This window comes from Dermacentor albipictus, chromosome 7 (assembly GCF_038994185.2).
Source record: "Dermacentor albipictus isolate Rhodes 1998 colony chromosome 7, USDA_Dalb.pri_finalv2, whole genome shotgun sequence".
NCBI classification, from domain to species: domain Eukaryota; kingdom Metazoa; phylum Arthropoda; class Arachnida; order Ixodida; family Ixodidae; genus Dermacentor; species Dermacentor albipictus.
Genome location: NC_091827.1, coordinates 41,629,857 through 41,651,137, shown reverse-complemented (window position 1 = coordinate 41,651,137; position 21,281 = coordinate 41,629,857). Strand labels below are relative to the sequence as shown.

Sequence of the window (21,281 nt, the reverse complement as noted above, 5' to 3'; positions counted from 1 at the left end):
ACTTGATGTATTAATGTACGCCAGATGAATCATTTTCGCCACCTATTTTCTATATCGACAAGGAAATCTTCCAATTAAACAAGTTATAGTGCTGTTTATGTGCTCCGGTGTCCAGTAGACCATAGTGCAAACGTTCGTCTATTTGCACCTTTCCTTTTAGCAAGGCAATTTATGCCAGGCGGCATGCCACGCTGCTTGCAATACATTTTTATTGTTCATACAAATTTCTCATTTTTACAGTTCTTTCTATTTCCGTGTCACTTTTACCTCGAACCATGTTCTATATTTCAAATCACTTGGTCGCGTTTTTTACACGCCAATGTTGCAAGGAAAAGAAAATACTAATCCACGTAATCAAACAATGTCACATTCGTATCCGTCGCGAAGGTGTTTTCGTGGTTACCATGGTCCACGTTTCTCATTTTCAACTTTCTTTCGCTTCTAATCAGCTTGCTTGTGTCATGGCTCAAATGTTATTTGCAAGTTTGACAGGGCGATTTCTTTAGTGTTTGTCCTCGTCTAAGCCTTGCTTGTGCTTTTTCTCGCGTCAATGTTAAAACACTTATTTCATGCTCATGGGCTGGAGAGACTCACTCCACTCATATCACGCGTACAGAGTCCACAAATCTAAATCAGCGAAGCCCTAGTCCTACAGCAGCAAACTCTGCGCCGGTGTTGTAATCATGTCAAACACAAAGCGAAGCAATGTGTCATCCTAAAAAAAAGTTATATTGAATCATAGTGATAGCTTTTTGTTTTTCGCATTTTCAAGATTTGGTTCAATCAACGTAGAAGTCCCACGGATAATATATTACAGCTTTAATAACGACACAGTGATGGGCCTACACGAAAGTGGAAAGTCGCGTATTGCATATCATGCGATGAATGAGCCTTCCTGATCTTGATCTGGCCGCAACTTTCCACGCAGTCCACCCGGTACTCATACGCCTTGAATAGTTTCTTGAACACCGCAATGTGTATCCTGACGTGGTGCAGGTGTACGTAGGTGTACGTAAGTGTGCGCCGCAGTAGATATCATGTCCACTATCCAGGAATAGGAAGCAGTTAGGCATATCTCTCCTTAGACCCTTTCATTGACCTGAAGAATGCCAGAATTCAAAAAGGAACATTCATGTATATCGGAGTGATCCTCATAGCAATTCAGTAAGAACTCAGTTTGTTTAGCCTTTCTTTACATGAAAGAAAGCAACATTTCCACTACATTCAAAGTAAAATAAATCGGCATCATTAGGCTCTGTCTACAAAACAGACAACCACTAGGAATATGCGATCTTGTTGGTTTCTTGAAGAAGAAAGTAAATGTGCACTTAACATCAAATAACGTCTTCGCAAAGTCCGTCCGTTTTCTAGTGCTTTGAACCAAGCATGCCAGAACCTTCAGCTTCTAGGAGGACGCCTAACTCGTGCACCCATCCGTAAAACAACGAACAGAGCCAAAATGTGCTAGGTGCGGTATATAACTAATCCGTCTCTAGAAAACTCGCTTTTTAAGATTATGCACGACACTAGAAGGGCAATTCTCATGGGGCTAGAACTAATAAATTGTTCACATGTTTTTATTTGACGCCTTCTGCTGAAAACTAACTTCAAACTGAGGAGGGACAGTCTGCGCCTTTTCCGGTCTTTTACCCACCACCGACTTGCTCTCGAGCGCCTCCATAGAAAGAAAGAACGAACGATAATTATCTCGCGCAGCGCGCCTTGGGAGCAGATTAAAACTCCCAGGAATGGCGGCTTTAAAGTGTCGTGCTCTGCTGAACACCACTAGTACTTGACTTCCGTAATCTTCACATAGGAACTACGCTTTCATTTGGTTTTTCTTCTCAACCGTTCATCGAAGTTTGTCGGTGCGCCTTGAGAGTCGTATCTTTAGCGAAATTGCGGCGCTGAGCATGACACAGGCTTGGGCATTCGGCAGCGGGAACGTACGGCACGACCAGAGGATGGGGGCAAAGGAGTCATCTATTTCGGTGCGCTGAAGCGTCACTTGAGAGCGCTTCAAAGAGAAACAGATAGTAAAACCAAGTTCCGAAGAGAAAAAAAAATGAGTTAACAGCGTTAGTTAAGATGGCGGCTGGTAGTATGCCATTCATTATTGCGGACAAAACAGTTCCGCGAAAGTGAAAGACAGCGTATGAAAAGCTACTAACCATCACCACCTTTAAACTGAAGAATGTATTGCCAACCACGAGATCAATAACATCACCATATTAATTACGAGGGTTGATCATATGTAAGCTTGATTAAAATTTTTTACTGTGGTATAAAAGGAAGGAAGTGTCGCTCTATTGTTCGACATAGCCTCCGCATTCATAAACTTATTTTTCGATTAACTGGGTAGCGTTTTGTTCCGTAATAATAAAAAGAAGCGGGTTGCGTCAGCAACAAGATGCGCAAATGCTCCTCTACTGCATTATTGGATCGTTGGACTCGCAGGGCCTATTTTATTGACCCGTGAGAAAGCAAAGTCCTGGCACGATACGCCAGACCTATATGACTGGTACATCAGGGGTGTTCAACCCTTTTCTTTAATTTGTCAAATGTGAAAGCTACGCTGTTGCATCTCGCATTGTTACGGAAAAGAATCACTTCACGTATTGATTGGTCACGCTTGTTGAGCGATAATTATTTTTACAGGATTAGCCCGGGGAGTGTTAGCCAGGGTGGCTCAGGCCCAAGCCGGTGAACGTGGAACACCCGTTTAAGGGCAGGGGTCAAGTACTTTGTACAAGAGCTTAGTAGCTGACACGTTGTTACATTTCAAATAAACACAATTTTGTTCCCCCTCAGCTTTCTGGGGACACATTTTACTTAGTATTATTGTGAATAAAGCAAGATCGAGCTCATCAACTTCAACTTTTTCTCTTACTAAACGCTGCTAGTAGTAGCATCAAATGAGTTGTAGAGTAAAACGATTTAATCCTATCGCGTGTGTTGCTGTTTTCTAGATTTTTTGCCCGTCGTTGTGAGAAAAATAGCAGATAAGTTACAAGAAAACACTAAAGGTGCTCAAGAGATTCTTTGGTGTACAGACACGGGTGCAAGTCGATTACGGCATAATGATGCGTGCCAGCCCGAAATTATTCCTGGACCCTGGCAACCAATCGCGCACGATCGCAGTTTAAATCCCATGATTGTAGAAATTCTCGCGGAGATGCACCTGTTACTCGTGGCTTCCTTACGATTCGCAAACATATTTTTAACCTAATCGCTTGCATTCTTTGAGATATTGATGTTTGTTCAAGAGAGGCTTGGCCGAACATGTAATAAAATACATGCCACAATTATCTATAACTTTGCAACCGTCAGCTATGTTGTTTGCTCTAGTGATAATCTTTCACTTCAGGAAATATTAAAGTTGTTAAATATTACCATTTATTGTAATTTTTACTTTTATCTTGTCTGGCACCTCGTTTGTACCCTAGATTTTAGGATAGAGGGCACTTCAGTGGCCGAACAGCTTCTCATTGTCCCAGCGAACAAGCATCGGAATCTTAAATTTAATTTGGTGGCCGCTTAGCTTAACGAGACCTTACTTACCTTTGAAGAATCTCTCTTCGCCAGTGCGCATTGCAGTGCGTACTGCAATGTCATGCAATTTTCTAGCACGCTTATTGCTTGCACTCTTTCGCAGCTGCTTTTTGGCTACGGGATGCAGTAGCAATCAGCATATGAAATTATTTTTCGTCTTGTTATTTTTGTGTTTATTTCGTTCAGTTTTCGTAACCTCATTTTCGTCTGATGTACAGGGCTAACTATAGTATAAATGATAATGATAATTCAAAGACGAGCATGCAACGCCTGAAATAATAGGGCAAACCGATTTGCACGGGTTTTCGTAGATGGTTATGGAAGAACAAAAGTTGGGCCTTGTGGACCAAAAACTTAGCCCCACGAAAAAAAAAAGCAAAAGGGGGGGGGAGGAGAAAGTATCAAATGCTCCACGAAGGTCATCACCGGTCCTGTATTACCGCACTGTCACATCGGATAAATGAGGCGCGTGTCCGCGGTAGGCCACCGCCATTACCTCCGTGTCTCCGCGATCGATCACGGGGCCCCTTCTTCTCATCAGGCGAGGCCTTACGATCTCCGGATCGCTCTCAAAGCTCCGACCTTCCCTAACAATCTACTTTCTTTTCTTTTCTTTTTACTTCAGCAGGCTTTCTGCATGCCGACACTTTGTGCGTTGTTAGATTGTATGGAAATACTTCCACTGTTATGCTGCAGACAGAAAATTGCATGTTGGTTATATTTTTGTTTGGCTGCAAAAATATACAAGTTACCAGACCCTGGTCGAAAATACGTTGATACAATCAAAACACCTTGCCCCAACATTCAGCTCTGCCTTTGTGAACTGCACCGTATGGCGGTTAGACCTCTGCGGACTAACCATCGAAACATTAAATGTGGGTTAAAGCCTGCTTTTTCCGTGAATTATTTTAGTCTTCGATTCGTTTATGCTCATTTTCTAGTTTAAGTACGAACTCGCTACTTATTTCTACCAGTCTTCATTTTCTAGTTAAATGGAGATGGTAAAGCACGTATTATAACGAGTCCACAAAACCACGACCACAATATCGACCCATGTCAAGCTATCAAGCAGGTTAGAAACACGGAGTGATTCTAAATACACTCTCTTTGCTTTTTGACTGAAGCAAGAGACGTCATCGGGCCTTTCTCTAAAGTGGAGTTCCCCGCTCTCCAAATAACCTCCCAGTGGGATTCTCGTGGGGTTTTCCGAGCGTATAGCCGTTTCAAGGAATATTTCAGTAAAGAAAGTTGAGGTTCTATAGGAAGCGCTTTCCAACTTTATCAAGCATGAATAACGTGATCCTACCCGTCGTCTGCCTACTTGACCTCAGCTTTCCCGCCCCGTGGCCTACATCGACAATCTGATCACAGAGCGTCGGGGCCAGATTGGAAGAGGCTTGCATTCTGGCTATACGAAGGAAGGCGCCCTTGCAGATAGTTCTGCGTTCACGCGCAATCAACTTCAAAGACGAGCGGAACAAATGGGGACCATGGTGTATGCGTCGCCTCCCTAAGCTTCCCTAAGACATATCTGAGGAGCGGGAATGGCGGCCAGTTTCTCGCGAAACTCCCCGGACTACTGCACGGGCCGGTGTACTTTGAGGTAAAAAAAATAAGAGGTGAAGAAGCATGTATTTGATCCCCACCGGCCTTTAGCTCTGATAGAATTACCCGGTCATTGCCCATCGAAAGCAGCACGCCGAAAAAAGGAAAACGTTATATGGTTTTCCACACTTTTCTCAAGAAACAATCATAATGAAGGTGTATTTGAAATGCCGCATAGGATAAAATTTTGTAAACGCAACCCACTTTCACCTTTTGTATTTATGTGTGCTTGTTTGCTTGCTGTCTAATATATGTGTCATGATATTACTTGTGTACCTTGGGTGATGAAGGTCTGTTTTAACTGTTGTGACTCTGTGCGTCGAGTATTTCATCTGCGTATTTATCTTCATCTGTACGCGTGTATTTTAGATCACATACTGCCCTTGCATACGTGCTCGGAACTCTTTGAATAATGATACTCAGTATAGTGTGAGCTTCAGCATTTCTATGCGCCTTTTGTCTTGGAATGATTCAGTATTTCTAGGACTATATGTGGGCTTTTATTTACTCTCCTATATAAATCTGCTCTAGGTTTTGCAAACCTACAACGTTACTTACATAAAATATTTTTCCTCTAATGTAACCACTGTTACGTGAAAAGGGGTAGCCGCCAACATTGTGAGGGATAAATGTATTTTTTTTTCTTATTTCAACGGAAATAAAGGCCAACGCGAAAATGGCCAGAACAGTTTGTGCAGTTTATTACATGCAACATTTAGGTTACTATAGTATAAGATGGATGCTTTTGATAGCGCGGGAAAGACTGACGGATGGTGGCGCCACCGTTTATAATATTTCAAGAGCTACTTACGCCAGTCGTGGATTTCAGTAGATGAACGTAGCTAATTATTTTACCCTGTCACAGTTTGTTTGCTACACATTTGCGGATAATTTTTTACCTGCTACTTCTTTAAATGCTCTAAAGCTTAAAGCAAACTTTAAAGCACGTTTTAGCACCAAGCCCTATCTTACACCCTTCTTTTTTAAACACAAGCGAGAGGAAGTTTTGCAAGCGAAGAGCTCAGTGAACACCATTACCCTCCATTAAGCTTGCGGGAAGAAAGAAGCGGAAAACGTTTTAGTGATAACTAGAACGCGTAGAGACGCGTGACTCATGAGATGCTGAGGTATGAAAAAAAAACGAAGTCAACGAAAGCACAAATACGACAGAAGCACTAGTGCCCAAGTGATGCATAGCCTCATTAACATGCGTGTACTCCAGTAAAGCTACATGTGTTTTGGTAGCGTGTACAGCGGTACCAAACCAAGCGCAATCAGCTATAGTCTTTTCGTGCAGGCAGCGATCTGGTGGGGAGGTTGGAAGATATTGCTTGCGGCTTCATATCCAGGCCATCTATCCATCTGTGTATATAAACTCAGCTGCCACGCTCGGTGATTAATAAGTCAATAAAAAATTCCATAACTAATCTCATGGTGACAGCCGACGTTAATTCGATCAGCATTGAAGCAATACAGCCACACACATTGCTGTAACCATCAAAGCGCGTCAGATGCAGAAGACGCGTACGGAGTTAAGCTCCTTTCTAGCGCTTTACTCTGGAGAGACGTTTGGGAATATATCAGCAGGGAATATTGTCCGGATATATACAACTCGAGTCAGTTTCCACCCTGCCTTAAGTATTTTTTAAACTTGATCTTTTTTGTATTTGAAGAGGTGACACGTACCCAGAGGTGTCACAGATTGCGTCACAGGCATTCATTGAAGAGTTACACGTTGCCATTGGCACAGACCGACTGAGCCAAGTTGGTCTCACGGTTGGTTTCAAACATAATTCCCCCAGCGAATAAGCCCCATGTTCTTCATGTGAGGCCTTGGATTCTGCAGTAGCCTAAGTTGGCGGCGAAGCATCTAGAGATACAGACAGATAGCCCGCTGAATGTGCGTGAAGTATCCTAGCAGTATAAATGGCATTGCAACTTAGAGAAGAAACAAGTGGAAACAGAAAAGCAGTGGAGGATTAAAATTGGTAATTGAGGGCGAAATTGAAACAAAGATTCCGAGTTCGAAGCGCATGGCCCACAGCCAGTACTTTGAAGGTACTTCAAATGTAAGAGATCGTTTGAGGACGGCACATAATCTCCTTTAGGAAAGTCTGGAGCAGGTCACGGTTTCAGAACAGGCCCTAATAAGGGCGTACCAATTGCCACTGTATAATTGTAAAATACTTTTATATGTGCGTAAAAGCTATGCCTAGCTTCGCCTTTATTTCTTTTCTAATACATGGTATAAGAGGAGGCTGCGACAAAACGCGAACAATGCTCTGCTCCTCTGACATCTACGTACAACAAAGAAAAGTTTATAACAGCTGCGTCTTACCAGTACTCACCTATGGGGCAGGAACCTCGAGGTTTACAAAAAGGTTTTACTGAAATTGAGGACGACCCAACGAGCTATGGAAAGAAGAGTGATGGATGTACCATTAATGGATAAGAAAAGAGCGGATTTGTTGAGGGAACAAACGCGAGTTAATGACATCTTAGTAGAAATCAAGAAAAAGAAATGGGCATGGGCAGGACACATAATGAGGAGGGAAGATAAACGATGGTCATTAAGGGTTACGGACTGGATTCCAAGGAAAGGGAAGCGTAGCAGGGGGCGGCAGAAGGTCAGGTGGGCGGATGAGATTAAGAAGTTTGCAGGGACAACACGGCCACAATTTGTACATGACCGGGGTAGTTGGAGAAGTATGGGAGAGGCCTTTGCCCTGCAGTGGGCGTAACCTGGCTGAAGATCATGATGATCTGTGAAATACTACCAATTGCTCTAGCTATGCTATGCTATAACTATGCTGTGGGTAGATATACTACCCATATCTGGCCATTTTCACTGTTAACACCAACCGAGGCGGGGCAGGCCCCGTGTCACTTTGCATTAACTGATGCAACGTCCTCATTCCTATGCTCTGTTCCAAGGGTATCCTCATTCTTTACCCCTCCTCCTACAATTCTCACTCTGTTCACACTGTACACACGCTATGCGGTTCATTTGGTATTCCAGCTCTCTGCGCTTGTAGGTCTGCTACCCGTCACTTCTGTTCCTGGCTAGTTCACCTCAACATGGGTCTAGAGATGTCCATGGACCCAATGCGGATTGGAGCTGTTCTCCAATATTCTCCACTGTTCTCTCCTTCCTATGTTGAAGCTGGCTGTTTCTCGTCTTACATGTTTGCATATAAACATGCAGACTCACGATGAATACCTATCACTGCCTAAGGAAAAATCAATATTAAATCTTCAGAAGCGGGATACTCAGTGAATCAACTCTGCCACTTTGTCCCGTTATACTTCTCCATTCACTCCGTCTTCATTCATTGGCTTAGCTTTGAAAACCTTTTTTAAAAATTTTATTGGCTTCATCATTATCATCATCAGCAGCAGCATCATCATCATCAGCAGCAGTAGCCTGTTTTATGCCCACTGCAGGACGAAGGCCTCTCCCTACGATCTCAAATCACCCCTTTCCTGCGCCAACCGATTCCCACTAGCGCCCGCGAATTTCCTTATTTCATCGGTCGACCTAATCTTCTGTCATCCTCGATTGCGTTTTCATTCGCTTGGTACCCATTCTGTAACCCTCATGGTCCAATGGTTATCTTACCGGCTCATTACATGAAATGCCCAGCTCCATTTTTTCCTCTTGATGACAATTAGAACATCGTCTAAACCCATTTGCTCTCTGATACAAACCGCTATCTTTCGGTTTCTTAAGGTTATGCCTACCAAACTTCGTTCCATCGCTCATTGCGCGGTCCATCACTTGTTCTCAAGCTTTTTTGTCAGTCTCGAAGTCTCTGCCCCATATGTCAGCACAGGTAAAATGCACTGATTGCACACCTTCCTTTCCAATGATAATGGTAAGCTTCCAGTCAATAGCTGGCAGTGTCTGCCGTATGCGACCCAACCCATTTTTATTCTTAAGTGAATTTCTTTATCATGATCAGGGTTTCCTGCGAATAACTGACCTAGATGAACGTACTCCTTCACAGTCTCTAGAGGCCGACTGGCAATCTCTAAGCTCTTGTTCCTTTGCCCGGCTGTTTATCATTGTCTTTGTCTTTTGTACATGAATCTTAAAACCCCCTCTTATTGGCTTATGTTACTAAGTTTCTTTTGGACCGTCAGTAACGACGACCCCTTTTCTTTTATATTTGATTGACCTTCTATGCCCGTTGTACTTTTGGTGTGGTGGGCTTACCTCCAAATATTGTTTCTCCTTCCGTCTGTATCGGGGGAGCAACCGATGCAATGGACAAGGAGCGCGGATAAGGTCTCATTCGCACCGCCGTAAAACTTTCCGTCGCGCCACCGTCATGGCAGCGGTTTTCGACAGGAGAGAGGGTTTCCGGGTCGTTTTCTCCTCGAATACGGGTCACCGGCGACGTAGAGCAGTGATCTACGTTTCTGTCGCCAGCGCGGTGACGGAGCGTCGTCCCTGCAATATGGACCAATAAAAAATTAAGAAGCCGTCACTAAATACAATCATCTTAGAAAGCTGAAGCTGGCAACAGCAGGGGCTGGCGGATAGGCTGCGCAAATGTTTGCTAGTTCTACGCGTACACGTGACCCGTCAGTCAACACTATACAAAACTGCGCTGCTGTCAACGTCACCACCACCGTCGCCTATTCCTCAACTTCTTTGTCGCGCCTGCTGTACTTTTTTCTTTGATGTGACGCTGACGGGACGGAACGCTTGACGACAGCGTGAACGAGGCCTAACATAAAGCAACCTTACAACAGCGTCTACACCCAGCGTCGCGTCGTCATATCTGCTCCGTCGTGGCGATGCACTCTCCTCCACCCTCTTCGCTCACCGTGGTGACCCACTTTCGTGCGTCACTCAATCACTTCGGATTTCCCGCGAAGCACCGGTTGCTATAGCATCGCCTTCTCTAGTTTTTCAATGCCAGTGCAATTGCTCGCTCCCCAGTGGGAGCCGTTGGTTCGCCTTAGTTTAGTAAGTTGTCGCGATGCGACGCTCTTGTACGACTGTTTATGTTTGTCATTGTGTTATGTGTATGTTGTTTGGTGTACGACTGTTTGCGTCACGTGTGCGTCTGAGCGCGCGCCGCTGCTATTCCTAAGAAAAAGCTGTAGACGTTCTGTCTCTGTGTCTGTCAGGTTATCACGCGTCTGTCAGGCTTCCTCCGACTTCCGTCGTGACGCGCCACCCAGATGTTACTCTCCCCCACAACTGTAAAACAGGTGCAAACGATAGTCGACGGAGGAGAGTATAGAAAAGGACTATACGAGAGGGTGGTGAACTGTCGGATCGGCAGCATCTGGCTGGCATTGAAAAAATAGAGGAGGCGCCGGCTATACCAACGAGAGATAAAACCAATACAACATTTTCTGTCTTGAAATCGCGTCGTACCGCCGATAGGCATCCACTGTCGTCGCAGGGCCGATAGACGCGCCGCTGCTGTTTTATAGACCGAACTACACGTGCGCTTGCCGGCGCGCTAAAGCTGGCACCCGCTCGCCTTGCATTTGCCAGGCATCGCGAGGAGTGACGGTTGGAACCTATAGAAGGGGCGCGACAGCCCAAGTCCACTTGGCTCACATATTCGCTTGAAGTAAAACGCATTTTCGCCTTGGCAGAGATTGTTTGGTATTTTAGTGACGCAGACAGAGGCCGATGTTTGTCTGGAGAAGACAGCGTTAGAATAAGGTTTGTCACCTGTGCTTACGCGGCGCTTCAACACGTACGATTTGTCCTGTACGACGTGCTCATGCTTGAGGCGCGTGGGCGCGACCTTTTGCGCGCCGGCACCCATACGTGTAGTTTGGCCCTATCTGGTCGATCGCGTCTTGCAAGCAGGCCAAGAAGTGTGCCCACCTTAATGGTACGTATCTTACACTGTGGGTTATACTCAACTGATTTGTTTGGAACCACTGCGATAGTTAAGCGAGACAGGCTGTTTTCTGACAGCGTGACAAAGACGCTGTGTGACAAATAAGCAGACTACACTTAGCTTGACGCCGAAATGTGTAAAATGTGTAAATGCGTAAATATGTAAATGCGAAAAAACACCGCGCGACTTGGAACAAGAATTCCTTCTAAATGGAAAATTGAGGGAGCACCCAAACGATCATCCAGATGGCAGGTCTAATCTCAGCGGATGCTTGCCTCCCCGGATCAACTTTTTACCCGCTGCGTTTCTTGTAACGGCGTATTTTTGAGGCAGCTGATGCTTCCAACTACGAGACAAGAAGGTCATTATAAAGTGTGCACGTGACATAAGGACAGCGCCATGAAAATGAATAAAAATAAAGCAAAGCGTCCATTTTATCACACAATACGCCAACATCTCTCTATGCGTGGAATGGAGAGCGGAGAGAGCGGCTTGTTTGCACAATGACCTTGACGACGGCAAAGATTTGTTGACAGTCACTCATTCGGGGTGGTTTGACAATATCTAAAGAATAAGCGGAAAAGGAAACATGAATGTGCTCTTCCCTTTCTGTGTCGCGATCTTATGTCAAAGCGCGAAAATAAGGAAAAGGAAAAGTTATTTTCTTTTGTGTAAGGGCACAACACATTTTTTTTTTGTCTAGAGTTTTTGGACATGGCTACTGCGGCGTGAGAAGAATGCAAGATGGTTTGATTTGGTGCTTTGTAACCCCCATAAACGTGCCAAGTCATGAGTTTTAAGTAAACATGCCGTCGACTCAAGAACTGCAAGTAATACTTGCTTCATGCACGTTCATGTGTATATTTTATGAAGGCAAGTGCATTGTTACGTAGTTGTGTTGGTCCACTCGACCACCAAACCGCAAACTTCTGCGAGAATTTCAATCTATTCAGTACTCGTTTACATTTAAGAAAAAGTACGTTACTCGTAGAGCTTTCGTAAAATGTTTGTGCATGCGTGTTCAAATGCTCTCTTTCGTGGCTTGTACCACTTGTTTCTAGAATTTTGCATGCGTTCGTGGCCCCACAGTCTACTCAGTAATTGGCTGTGTTTTCCGTTCTTTAATTTTTTGCTTGCCCTAGAGTGAGGAATAAGTATTGGCATCTCAATGCTGCCAACCTCATTTTAAATGATATCGTGGAAGAAAACAACCAATTCTACTTGTGTCATAGAATTTTGTCTATATAACTGAAATGATGTCGAAGAGTAGTAACACAACGCAAATATAAATATGAATAAAGGGAAAATCAGACATCCACCCGTTCGTAGCAATTGCTACAAAGGAAACCCATAAGGCTTATTCGAAAGGAAAGCCTCATAGTTGAAGAAAAATTTGTCCTGGTTCGGGACTCGAACCCGGGACCACCACCTTTCCGGAGCAGCCACTCTACCACCTGAGCTAACCAGGCGGCTAGCAGATCCTCGTCGTGAAACTTTCTCGCCCCTTCCCCAAATAATCAAAAGTATGTCGAAAGCATGAGGAACTAGGTCTCAACTATAGCCTGCACTGCAGAACCTATACATAGTACGTGTTGGCAAATAGTGCAAAGCTGTCTGAGATGTCGTGTCTAGTTTTTCCCTGGCGTGCAACAAGTAGCGCATATAGAAAAGAAAAAGCGTAATCTACAACTAAAGGACTCCCACTCAGCCTCTAAATAAACCCAACCTACTCGGGGTCCCAAGACTCAACGCACCTCAGCCGTTCGCGTAGGCTCGCATTCCTAGGACAAACATAATAACAATATTTGGGGTTTTACGTGCCAAAACCACTTTCTGATTATGAGGCACGCCGTAGTGGAGGACTCCGGAAATATTGACCACCTGGGGTTCTTTAACGTGCACTTAAATCTAAGCACACGGGTGTTTTCGCATTTCGCCCTCATCGAAATGCGGCCGCCGTGGCCGGGATTCGATCCCGCGACCTCGTGCTCAGCAGCCCAACACCATAGCCACTGAGCAACCACGGCGGGCGAGAACAAAAAGGCTGGCGCTAGTCGGAGACACGAATGGCGCGAAAAATGATCACGGGACGAAAACACGCTTGCCGTATCGACAAAAGCAATCGATAGGCCTCGTATGCAAGCTTTTCCATCAAACTGTCGCCCACGTACGCGAGCGTGCTCGGGCCTATAGGCAGTGCTTGCTTCGAGCAATATGTCACACTTCGTGGTAAATACAGGCGCACGTTGCTTCCCCCGAATCGATCGCCTACAGGGCGTGAATTGCTTCCGCGACCTTTATAGCCAGATTGTACTCTTTGCCTTTGCTTTTTTTACAACAAGCGAATTCAACACGTATAATGTAAAGCTATGCATTTCAAGCGCTATTTCCATCTTCTCACGTCACATGTACGTAGTCGCTGACGCAAGCGTCAGGGGGTGATTTACTAGGCCATTTCTATCACCCAATTAAACGTTATTCTCCTTTATCGGAGGTCACTTATTTGAAAGCGAAAAGCATTGCTTACCTTGACAGGTTTGCCTAGTGTAATTGGCAGACTAGAAGTGAAGAGCGCGCTCAAGTATGTGTAAAGAGGGCTGCGTTGGGTCTGAGCCAGTGCAGTGAATGCAGATAACCGGTTGAGGAGTGCGGTGGTGGAGTCTGCGATGGGTCCGCTTCCCCTGGCATTCTTAGCGGTGGCTGGTCGAAAATCGCAGCGGTGTGCAAAGAAAGGTTGAAGATATGGCTATAATGAAACCTCAGCGAAGAGAGTGATGTTGTACATGCACCGAACGGGTTTTACATTGTTGTACTGCCACCAACTTTTTTTATACGTAGAGGAACCAATCCTCCCCGGTAACTCCGGATGGCTAGTGTCAGAGCCATTGCTGGTTGGTTATCTGAGATTTTTTTTGAAATGGAGCAGTTTCCGCTTAACAACAAAAAGATAATCTCAGTTTTGTTTAGTGCATAATAAATCAATTTATTACATACGTGTCACTCTTGATGGGTTGATCTTTCAATGGACTTGCGTGATTTCGCGTTACAGATGAGCTGTGCGTTGCCCGTAACATTTTGACCAAGAGCGTAGGGCTCGTGGTGAAACAGGCGTAGAATCGTAAATAACAGTTTTCTTTCTGTTGTTTAGCTTAATAATTAGTGCGTAAAAATTATATCAGATGGGGAATTAGCGCGGTTTTGATCACGTCACGTGAGAGAAAGGCCGATGGGAGGAGGGATAGCCCGAAATAGTGTTGACCTTTTGTTCAGGCCTGGTTGCTGAAACGGAATGAAAACACGTTAGAATAGTTTTACGACGTTGCGCCTCGGAGGAACGAGCCAAATATGTCAAGCACGGTAGAGCTGTCCTCTGAAAATGAAGCGATTGAAGTTTTTTTTTTGTAAGTATTGCTTAATTTATACTGCGAGTCAAACGCAATATTCTGATCACTCTATCAATTATACGTGGGAATCTTAAGGTGAAGAGCTCTACTCTACATTACCAAAACCTTGGTTTGATAAACACGCTTCCGGAAACAATCAATTTCGTAAATTATATCTATGCGCACACCGTGAGCATTCCAGTACAATATACACAGTGAATCTCTAATTACATAATTTAACCTCCTAAATTACCACATGAGATTATGAGCGTGCCATGGTGAAGGCTCCGGAGTAATTTTTAGTCAATCGGATTTGTTGAACTTGTAATCTTGTTTGAGCACACGAGCGTTTACCGATTTAGCCGCCATGCAAAAGGCGGCCGCCTCATTCAGGAATTGAAGCATGGACCTCCTGCTCAGGAGCAGAACGCCATAACCAGTATAACACCAGCGGCTGGTGACATGGCGCATACGAAAACAGTGGACGGCCTGTAGACATGCTAATCAACCTTGACGTAGCCGTTGCTGGTACGCCATTGCGTTCCTAAGTTCTTACTTGTACGTCGAAAGGTCCGACAAAGAGTACCGCATATTCTTTTCCGTAATTTGCGCTTCTTGTTTAAATTACTTTGCCATCACAAAAAAGGGCAACAGTGCACGAATAAGTAAGAAAAAAAAACAGAGCAAGACATTCATAAATACAGAAGTTCCACTCAGCTTTCTGTACATACTTTATTTTCAGGGTTTTCACACTGCTGGCGCACTCATGAAAGCGTGGAAAATAAATTGTCTCTTTTTCTGGCAACGTAAACACTTCCGCACTATCGCACTAAGTTTCGTCTATCTGTCCCTTCGGGGTTTCCTTCCCAGTCGGCTAGCGTATCGCAAGTCTCTGCGGAATCGAACTACATGGCGATGGCATTGCGAGCTTTTTTTTTTTCACTCCGGGAAAGACACACCAGGAAGAACATGAATTGCTTGCCCTTTATTTGTTTCAAAACCTGTCTCCCCCGCTGATTTGACCAGAATGTAGCAGCTGTGGAAATGCGGCAGCTGGAAAACAAGTCCACCATTGAGAGTGGATATATTTTTTACCATTTCCATGAAATAGCTACTCGTAAACAATTTGCGCAATTATCTGCTCATCTCCTGACTCATATCTAGCTCTGATTTCTCTCCAGAAATTGCTCCTGCCGCAACACCTAGGTCAAATGCTGACCTATAGCCTTTACCCCTGTACCCATATAAAGAGGTTTCCTTCTAAGTTAAATGGCAAAAACCGAGAAAGCGAGGCAGGAGTATCAGTTTTTTTGTGGTTTCAATGCTCGTCGCTCTTATATTTTTGAAACAGAGCAGCAAAAGTATGCTTGCTAGTACATTTCTTGGCACAAAATCATTTTCAGTGACTTGTGAGCACACTGCTCTGTATGTTATTTCATTGTGAAATAACCTCAAATCAATGATGAGTATTATTGTGACAGCATCGGAGAATACGCAGGCAATTAAGAAATACATTAGCAAACAAGAATGAAAAAAAAAATGTTTTCGAACTTGATATAAGTACGCCGTTAGCGGCACAAGAGAACAGTAAGTGAGAACAAAGAATACGCACAGTGTCGCAATGACGCAATCTTCAATACCACATGCAATCAGGCCCAATCATCAATATTTCTGGCAGCAAGGAGCGAAAAAGCGGAAAAGATAAAAAAATAAACACACTGTTCTCTCCAACGCCGAAGTAGGCTATACTTTGGAGGGAGCCAGCAGCATGTATTCTAGGCAGCGAACAAGGGAATGTCTGATGTTCGGCGACCAAACGAAGGTCGAACGCTGAAACAAGCGCTTGTGGTATGTCGACTTCGGACTTCTACCTTTTACCTGCAGCTTTTAAGGGCAAACAGAGACCAGGAACCGGTGAGCAGTCACTTGGAATCTCGTTGTGTAAATTGGGTATTGTCTATGGAGCGCTGAGGACATGCAAGTCTCTAAAATGCACAATCGACTGAAGTCGTCATTGTGAACATGGCTCTGGGAAATACCATACAGACGTGCGGGTGTTATCGGTTGCCTTTATTATAATAAACAATTAAGTTCGTGATTCCCTGATTAAGTCATATGAGTGTCATTTCTGCGTTGAAAAACTAACAGTTCGACATTACTTTCGAGGTTTTGTTTTTATGTTATAAGCAGTGAAAGGAAGGAGTATAATTCCAGACCATCCAAATAAAACTGCTAGGACGTAAAGAATAGCTCTCTACTTGCCCTTTCGTTCATCGGACATCATTGAATACCTTTAGTAAAATTCTACACAAGACTGAACAGAGTACGCGTGGTTTCCATTCCGACACGGCATCCCAAATATTAGAAGTTCGGCCTATCTTCAAAGGAACAAAGCACTCGTATACATCAATAAAATAGACAGAAACAATTACATACAGAAGCGCTTTCGTTTCCCTATAATGTCCGCCAGCTGGTATAAAAGTCTTAGGTTTGACATCGAAGTTGAGTTAAAAATTACCTTCCCATCTCAATGTCTTGCATATTCTCTTCAAGCGCATATGTATAAAGAAATGGGCGTCTGTTATTTCCTCAATTGTCTTCTCTTTTCTAATTAGTGGTATTGCGCGTGTTTCGTGTTAATCACAGGAAAGCGAGATGATATAGCATTTCATTTCATCGTAATTGCAGGTGTTCTCCCTTTTAAAAGAACAAGGGAAAGGCACTCAGACGGCTCAGAGATCATCAGCCTAATTTATTCCGCTGCTGGACGAAGGGCCCTCCCAGGAGTACTCACTTATCCCTGTCTTGAGCTAAGTGACCCGATCCTATGCCATCTATCCAGATACAGAAAAGAGAATGAAAGAAGCGGCACAAAGTGATGCTCATGGAAAAAATATGGAATAAATATATAGAACAAACAACAAAAGAAACGGACGAAAGAAAAGAAAAAAAGAAAACACTGAGCAACGCAATCAAAAATAACCTAAGTGCTGTTGCCTTTTCAAGCCTTTCAATTTCATGCTATGGGAAACAGCACTTTGTAAATTTTCATTAGGTTGCTTTGTCTTTTGCTTAGTTTTTTTCTTCTCTTTCTTTTGTTGTCTGATTTACGTGTGTATTCTATTTTATTGCTACTTTTTTCACGAGCACCATTTTCTGCCGCTTCTTTTATTCTCTCCAGCAGAGAGACGATAGTGCACTCACCACCAGTAGAAAAGATAATCCGCCCCCCCCCCTCCCTCCTCGTGGTCCAGGCCCTTTCTACGAAAGAAGAACCTACAGTGACACGTCAACCAGCTGACGCACGTCGCTACCTCACATTGCTCCACCAACGATGAATAGCACACCTTTCTTTTCGATTCGGCAACCTCGCTGCTAACACGTCCTCGGTCGTTGCCTTGCCCACACGCCCTCTGCAAACAGAGGGCGTGTGGGCCCTTTAAAACAGCGCTACCTAAATGTGCTATGGCGAGAGAAGCGTATGTCGCCTCGAAAAAATATAAGCGCACTTGTCGAAACGTTGGCTCCCGCTTTTGCCTCGTTCTTGTTTCGCCCATCGTCTTGCATTTCCATCTCCCGCCTTCCTCGTGTTGTCCCTGCATCGCCACTAGTAGCAACTCATGCTCGCAAGGACTTTCTGTATTATCTTGCAATAACTCGACGAGCCTACCGGCCTACATTATTTTACATCTGGCTTCGAAGCTTGAAAGCCGACACCGTGACTGTGAGCAGATATCTAATGTTGAATTTGAAAGTGGAGCTCATTGAGGAATCCCGATACCGGACATGCGTTGTCGACAGACTTGAGAAATGACGATACCTTCATTTGACGTCTCAGAGAAAATTTCGGAGGATTGATAGCATCAGCGTCTTCTATAGCCTTCACCGACATTCACAACAGATTTGCGATATAGTGCGTAAGCGGCAGGGGCATCCATCAATGGGTTGAAGCAGAGAGTGGTGATAACTACATGCGTCAAAAAGGGGTTGGGGTAAAAGATGGGTGAATAATGTTATGTAGAATAGGCAGGGTCCTTTTTGAACACTGAACACGGTCTATAGGCAAGTAGGATTCAAACTTTGTGCCCAACCTTGCGAGCCTCGAGACCGTGTCTGTACAAGGTTAAAGTATTTCGGTGCAGTTGTGGCGTTCACCTGGACGAGTGCGACCTGTTCTGAATGTTATCGAGTATATGCATGAGGTAATTTAGTACGCGTCTTTATTGTTGCGAAGCCACAAGTGAATGGTGCTGTCACTGTTTTCATCAAAGAAGTCATAAGTTGGCACAATTTTTACGTTGTACCTAGTGCAGTGCTTTTGAATTTTTATATGTGAAAGATATTTTTCACCGCGTAACGTGCAAAGCCAAGGTATTCTACAAAGGGTGATGATTGTAGCACGCGCCGACTCTGTTCCAACAAGGCTTGCTAACATGAAAACTTCAACGCGTGAGGTCCACATCTGAAAAATTCCGTTTGCAACAAAAAAAGGAGTAGGAACTCGTAACAAGGAAACTTTCAAGGCCCACCATTTCTTAGTTAGGAGAGATGCAGGCTGAAGCTTTCCAGTAAACCACAACAGACTTTACAGATACGCTATTAGAGTTGCAGAATAAATGATAAGGGAAGAAAATCGCAGTTGAGGATGGCGGAAAAATAGGCGTGGTAATGAAATCAGGAAATTTGCAGGCGCAAGTTGCAATCAACTAGTGTAAGACTAGCTGATTTTCACAATTGGAGATCGCTTAGAGAACCCTTAGTTATGCAGTGGATACAAATATAGGCTGCTGCTGCTGCTGCTGCCATTGCTGTACCGAACCAAGCACTGGAGCCCAAGAAGCCCCAAAAGAAAGAAAAGACTGGTACAACACAACCATGCAGTTTCTCGAGGTCTTTCAGCGAGATACGCCAGCAGCCCCTCTATTTTTGCTTCAGATGGCTGTTGGGTGGCCACCGCAATCCATAATTCATGCAGGCTTTTCTTCTCCGGCTAGTGAAGTGCATGGTGAGCATTGCGGTGGGGATGTGGAAATTGAGTTGAGGAAGTGCGCGACGAAAAGCAACACCAGACTTGCAATGCAGATGATGAGAACGCAGGGCAACCTCCTCTGGGATAAACTACCTAGCAGGTCGCAGCTCCTCCTGGGGAACTCGAAAGTAGTTGTTACCGAGAGCGGTTTGACCTCGTTCACTTCGGTGAACATTGTAACTTGCAGGTACTTGCGCCCCCAACGATATGCCAGGCGCCCATGCGAAGCAAGTGCGAGACTGAAATACGTGCAATAAAATACGAAGGGAGGAACTGGAGGCGCGAAGTACACGCAAGAGGCTTATTTTATGCGACTGCTTCCTCTCTGCCACCACCTCACCCCCCCCTCTCCCCCTATTAACATGTTTGGCTTCTTCTGTTGTTTACGTTAGGAACATACTTCTGTTTTGTTTCCTCTATCACATCCAGTCTGCGTTTCAATATCGTCAAAAATAAACTGACAGATAAATTTCACGATATATATACTTCCATACCGTTCTCCCTGCATCTTACTTGCTATTTGGGGTGATTAGTTTATCTAATCGTTGCCAAGTTAACTTCGACATGAAATTTTGGGCAATGCGCAGTAAAAAGCAGGATACATGTTGGGAGGTGAGTACTTGTGCTTTTCAGAGACGCTGAAAGAGGTCCGTTCACGGCTGGAAAAGTGTTGCAGGAGTACGAAGTGCAATACACAGAATAAAAGATTGATGTGCAGGCAGCCGAACATCAACCTTTTATGTTTTTTGAGACTTGGGAAAAGAAAGAAAGTGAAGACTATGTTCCAAATCCCGCGGGTACCCGATGCAGAGCAGACGCCATGTGTTGAGGGGCGGACTGCAATGTCGTCTGCTGCCACAAGATATATGCGTCGTCTACTAGAACTGTCACATTTGCATAACGACGTTGCTGGCAAAACGCATACACCTCGTTGAGGATGCATGCAAGAGAACACTTGCGTACATGTGTATGAAAGAAATAAACAATAACATATGCCTCCAACGTTAGCAAAAAAAGACTAGCAAATAATTTTCAGAGTAGTGTCTCCATTTGAATACAAAATCGGTGGCTCGTCTACAATAAGAAGAAAAAAAACGTCGATGCATTCTATATCCTCAAGAAAAGAAATAAGAAAAGACTAGACAGTGTATCCCGCTCTGTCCCGTTGTCCTTTGTTGTGTGCCGTTGTTTTTTGGCACCTTAAAATAGCAATCATGTACCCCGAGGTTTCTGGAAAGTAAGCCTAAGTTCTCTGACCATTGTACCATGCATCGAAAGAATGTGCTTGCCACAGAACTTCGTTAGGAATTATAATACGCGGCGTGTCAGCAATCAGGTTCGCAGAGACTGTTACGCACAAAAAAATTACATTGCTTTCACAAAAGCTATTCATTCGAGTTGAGAAGCGGTTTCGTTTAATGCGTTTTCCTTTGCCTAACTGATCACCCGGAATGTTCAGAACGTGTTGAAAACATCGACGATTCGTGTAAGGTAGCGATGTAACCTAGCTAAATAAAGCTCGCACGTATATTCTCAAGAACTGAAGCGCTCTTCGCGAAACGACCTAGCATTTTCTGTCTCTCAGAAAATAAATATTATTCACTGGCCGGACTGTACTGTTTGATACACTGATATCGACAAGGGCGAGAGTGGCGCCCTTCTCCACTACAGAAAGACGGTCTTACGCCTGACGTCTGGTTTAATATGGATGCCACATGGTCCATACGGTCGTTACAGTACCCAAAGCATGAGGCGATGCAGGTGAGTTAATTGCAGGCGTTTGACTGTGTATGGTGGATGGAGCGGCAGAGGGCGGGACCTATCACTTTGATCATGTAT

General features: G+C 44.3%; 1 protein-coding gene across 1 annotated transcript in view; it reads right to left on the bottom strand.

Annotated features, from left to right (window-relative positions):
• Positions 1-9,379: 9,379 nt before the first annotated feature.
• The window catches only part of LOC135920980 (uncharacterized), a 377,473-nt gene continuing 365,571 nt past the window's right edge, over positions 9,380-21,281 (bottom strand). The window contains exons 5-6 of the mRNA XM_070521926.1: positions 13,558-13,730; positions 9,380-9,610 (exon numbers count right to left, since the gene is read on the bottom strand). Coding sequence (XP_070378027.1) covers positions 9,572-9,610; positions 13,558-13,730 — 212 coding nt within the window. The 3' untranslated portion in view covers positions 9,380-9,571. The remainder of the gene's footprint in view (positions 9,611-13,557; positions 13,731-21,281) is intronic.